Source organism: Corticium candelabrum, chromosome 6 (assembly GCF_963422355.1).
Source record: "Corticium candelabrum chromosome 6, ooCorCand1.1, whole genome shotgun sequence".
Taxonomy (NCBI): domain Eukaryota; kingdom Metazoa; phylum Porifera; class Homoscleromorpha; order Homosclerophorida; family Plakinidae; genus Corticium; species Corticium candelabrum.
In genome coordinates, this window is record NC_085090.1 from 4,892,618 (window position 1) to 4,897,617 (window position 5,000).

A 5,000-nucleotide genomic window follows, 5' to 3' on the forward strand; every position below is an offset into this window, starting at 1 on the left:
TATCGCTGCAAACTACTACATGTACTTCTAAATAATGTAACAGTCAAGATTTCGAATGGTCATATATGCCAATTTGCTGAAACTAAATAACCGCAACCTGCATCAGGCTGCCCAATACAATCTGGGTACGCAAGGCAGGGCAGCAAAGGTAATTCAGATTAGCAAGGATTTGGATTAGCGAAGTTCAGATTAGCCAGGATCGACTGTATATATAAACCTTTTCTAATGGTCACTGTTTGACGTCAAACAAATATTAGAATGCAACTATAAGACGTTAACTATTTAATTACCACAACATATTACATGATTAAGGTTTAGCTAAAGATGTGATAAAGTAATTCTGCACTATACACCGACATGCCCCAATAGGCAAGATAGCCTCTAATACCCAAAACTTAGGGATTGTATTATTATTATAGACCAAAACCTTGCAACACGGCATCATCAGCAAACGGCCATTGTCAACAATGATTCAGAGTTCTACCAGAAGCCTCACCACCCGTCAAGATATGGGAAATGTAACAGCCAAAAGGTTGTACATTGCCCAAAAATATTGATGCAAAAAAAGTTGATGAGCATGGAGTACATCAACATGACAAATGTGGCAAGAGACGATGAAGTACCACGTAGTTGCCTACAGCTGAGCGTTCACAAAAAGACAAATTCATGAGCATAAGTGAGGCACATTGGGTTTCCATTATAAAGAACACCAATTGCCTCAAGACCAAAACAGTGCAAACATGAGATAAAGTAGTAAATTCTTCTCTCACCTAAAAGTATGACGTTATACCTTGATTCACAATTTTCACAATATAGTCAATTATTGTGACCGAATACACCGGTGTGGTGTGGTCCTCAAGCTTGGGGAATGACTAATCACACTGCAAAGCCACGCCCATTTTTTTACTTTTTACGTCCACAGACTCAGTATATAAACGTCCACCATTGCTGTGACAGAGTGATGCAATGATGGACAAACATTCATCCCACTGTTTGATAACCTGAAGAAACATGGCGCTTTTGCTTGACATGCCTACAAAGATCGGGCAGGCTTCAGCCCCCTCCGTAGCCCCTGACGTTACACCAGTGCTGAATACAAATAATGTCATAAGTACTTTAGATAATTTGTAAAGATGACAACTTCCACAAAAATTCTCCTATCAAAAAGAAAGTACAAGGTGTTATGCAGCTATCGAGAAGTCACTTGAAACTAAAACTGATCCAAGGCATTTCATTTTGAATGTCTGCTACTGTTGTGATCTTGCACTTCTTCTGTCTTCTAAAGCAAGCACACACTAGTCTCGTGTAGCCAGACCATCTCCACCATCATACTTCGGGCACACACATCAGTGTACATGCAGACATAATGGTATTTAGCACCACACGCACATCCAAATGTCAACAATGCTCCTTCAGTCAGATATCTAGGGTTCTCATAATAACATGTATGCTTTGATAATTCTGTCCTAATATATGAATTAATTAATTAACCTCTCTACAACATTTTTCTAGTCCTAAGTAACCTCATTTTTAGTAGACAAAAAACATATTGGTTTACAAAACTTTGCACACATATGCATTTCAACCATCGAAAATCCAACTGGAATAAATTAGAAATTAATAGATCAACGTCAGCCAAATTAACTTAACTTAATATAAACAATCGCTTCCTTGCTTCCATGCTTTCATTACTACCCAACCAATTCAATCATCGAGTACATAATCAAGTGTAATCATGCGACTGTAGAGCCAAACCTTGACACTGACTTCCAACTTGCTGATAACCAGAACAACAGATCCGAGTCGAAGACTGAGTGTTGTAGTACGTTGTGAAATAGGCGGTACGATACCGAGTACTACAACCAGAACCACAGCGATGGCGTCACACAAACTTGGCGGAGATAATGAACCTCGCCTCCACTCAACACCAAAACCCGCCCACACCAAAGTCCCCGTATACACACACAGACCACTTACCGATATCGAGTGCACCGAAAAAAGGAAGGAAAGCTCCAACAACTTGTCGTGTACCGTTGAGCGTAGCTCTGTTTCGTGCTCGTCCTTCTTGAATTCTGTACTCTACAAAAACGTCGCGACCGTAAATCGTGTCTGAATTAGCATGAGAAGTCAAGGACGTTAGCGGTCTCCATTATCGTCTAATCGAAATGTAATAGGAGAACGGTGTAGTGTAATGTGCACAGTTTATTACAAGGCGCTAAGTACAGCTTTCTAGATAAGAGATAATGAACGACAGATAGCATCCGCGTACGAATTCGAATGTGCACAGACTGTTCGACCCGCGTTGAAGTCAAACGCAAGTGTACTAGAGTAAGTCGACGCTAGACTTTCACGAAAGGCATTTCTGCTTTCCGTGCTCAAGCTAGACAACGTAAACACCGCGAAACGAGGAAGTCTTTGTGCGAATCGTTGTTCTTACGTGACGTGACTAGTACAGACGTTTGGACCGCTCGGAGGAGCAGAGAAAGTTGTGTTCAGAGTCAAAACGACGAGAAGGAAGCTCAGCCAACTCGTCACGTCACGGAAACCATGCATCACAATTGCTGTACTGAAACTGCACCTGTACCAGTCTATGGGTGATGACGTCACTAATTAGTGCCACCGTCTGGCGCATTCGTATGTATTCGCAAGTACGGCGTTGTCGTATTAGACGGAAACCGGGCATGACGGCGCGAGAGGGTCTGGTACGAGGCTATGGCAACTATTGTTAGCCGTTATTTTATCTGATATTTCCGTTATGGAAGTGACTTTGTCTTAGATTTGGTCCGCCCACAAGGCGGTACTAGGAGCCTAACACCAACAGGTACGAGACGTTTGCTTTCACAGTGAATCATACGATATCCATTGGTTCGTCAAATTACATTACAAATTCATAAGTCTACAGTAGATATAAATTGTACTACAGTAGTAAAAGAATAGATGCTCACTCATCGGTCTGTCTATGACACGTTAGTGTCGCGTAGCCAGACCCTTTCCCGCTGCGCCATCATACGTTCGCTCGATCTGCGCAAACGCAGAATCTAGTGCTATATCTCGTCTAGTTTCTAGGGTGACCACTGTCACCACATTAAACCCAAGACAATAGCCTTTGCAATATTTGTGCTCGGACACGCGAAAATAGTAGGGATGTAGCAGGAGCAGATCGAATGTAGCTAGCTAGCTACTAGAAAGTACGACGAAAGTTGTAGAAAGTAGGTGCGGGTCTTTTGTTATTGTGTGTTGTGCTCACCCAGACCAGTCTAGTCTGAGCACATAATTTCTAAGATTACTTAGGCAAATGCTAATTAGTGTCAGTCATCTGTCGAAACGCTTTTTCAAGCGCATGCGTAAAAATTAATATTACATGCTAAAATTTAGCTAGAAAGAGCATGCCGGCGGGACCAAACACGAATTTCCTTTTACTACCGCATTTTCTTTTGACACTCAGCCGTTCTTAGAATCTATACAGCTTTCCACCCAAACGGAATGAAAATGACCGCACAGCACGTGAGGTGAAGACATTCGCTCTAGCCAGTGAAACTAAACTTTCCTTTACTAGAAAAATTCGGGTCATAATCATGCAAGCAAGGAATTGACTCAAGCTCGACGTCTAAGCAACTGTGCGCACTATAACTGACAATTAATTAATTAAATGGTGCTGTAAGAAAAGATTTCGTGTTCACATGCAGAGAAATCTGAGGCTAAGCCATGATATGCCATGTTGGCACCATGTTAGTTGCAACTGGGCTTGTTCTGGTTACCGAACATACAATGGAATTCATATTAAACGAAAGCTTCAATTTCGAGGTGTTCTACAGTCCAGTAACGAAGTTATGACGCGTATATTTGATTTACTACGACTCTCTTACCCATCACAGTTACCAGTACCAGACATGGAGGCTCGTACAGCAGGATTTGTCCCCCGGAGGGGGTGCTGTGTATAAAAGTAGAACCATACTAAAAGTTGCCGATGCAACTAACTTACTCTAGTATGCTCACAACTAGGAATTTAGATGACGTACGTAAACATACGCTGTTATAATATCATGCTTCCAGCACATGCAAGATATTGCGCGTACAAGTACGCACCATGCTGGTACGCATGCAAAAGAGTAAATTCTCAAAATTAGGACTCTGCTTTCGTCAAATTTTGTCATATCTATGTATGTATATTAGGCGGACCTCCAATGAGACTGCTGTTCTCGTATCTTCTTTCTGTTTACTGTACTGGTCGAAGAAACAAACTGCACTTGCTGCAGAGAGTCGTATGAACCCCTCAAATCCCCTCTACGGCCGGCCAAATACGCTATAACCTGTCATACCCATTTAGATAAGCTAAAGCATCTAGATATTGAGGTCATATGGTGATATGCCGCAAAGTACATATATTGAGACAATTCATGGAATCTGGCTGACAACTAACAGACTTGCTGCTGTTGTGAAAACCTACGTCACGCTATTTGTTCCTAGGGTTACAACATACCGTGATATCACTCGCAAGACATCTAAACATTTCATGGAATCTGTGGCTGACAACAGACCTATTAATGCTGCTGTGAAGGCCTAGCCCAAAGTATGTGGTCCTAACTGTTTAGTATTGACTGACAGGATAACTCGTGCTTGTACTGGCATAGTTGCAGTACTCATGTTATCAATTTTTTATTCTTTTCTCTGTTGGTGATCATTGTTGCACCAGTCTCATTGTGTGCGACATAGATATATAACAACTAACTTTCCCTTCTATCCTTGTGGTAGCCTCAGTACAACAGAGTGCCATCGGCACGTGATGGCTGGAGAGTGGGAGAAAACAAGAAGCAGTCCGATTCTTCTCTCCTGCCACTCTCCACCCATCATCAAGTGCAGAATGCAGTCTGGTGTGCATACACTGAGGCTATACCCCTACTACATTTTCTCAAATCTTAGAATGAGGCACGACCAGTGAGGGACTCCGCACACATCGCACATAATAGACATCATTCATAGCAATTTATTGAGAAAATTGT

At 41.9% G+C, this 5,000-nt stretch overlaps 2 protein-coding genes across 2 annotated transcripts in view; both read right to left on the bottom strand.

Annotated features, from left to right (window-relative positions):
• LOC134181116 (multiple epidermal growth factor-like domains protein 6) overlaps nucleotides 1-2,579 on the bottom strand; it is a 15,778-nt gene extending 13,199 nt beyond the window's left edge. Inside the window, exons 1-3 of the mRNA XM_062648322.1 lie at nucleotides 2,438-2,579; nucleotides 1,978-2,079; nucleotides 1,756-1,856 (exon numbers count right to left, since the gene is read on the bottom strand). Of these exons, the coding sequence (XP_062504306.1) occupies nucleotides 1,756-1,856; nucleotides 1,978-2,079; nucleotides 2,438-2,553 (319 nt within the window). The 5' untranslated portion in view covers nucleotides 2,554-2,579. The remainder of the gene's footprint in view (nucleotides 1-1,755; nucleotides 1,857-1,977; nucleotides 2,080-2,437) is intronic.
• A 2,382-nt stretch (nucleotides 2,580-4,961) lies between these two features.
• Nucleotides 4,962-5,000, bottom strand: part of LOC134181140 (transcription factor RFX4-like) — a 5,685-nt gene continuing 5,646 nt past the window's right edge. Inside the window, exon 17 of the mRNA XM_062648351.1 lies at nucleotides 4,962-5,000. This exon is cut by the window's right edge and continues 740 nt beyond it. The gene's annotated coding sequence lies outside the window, so the exon portion shown is untranslated.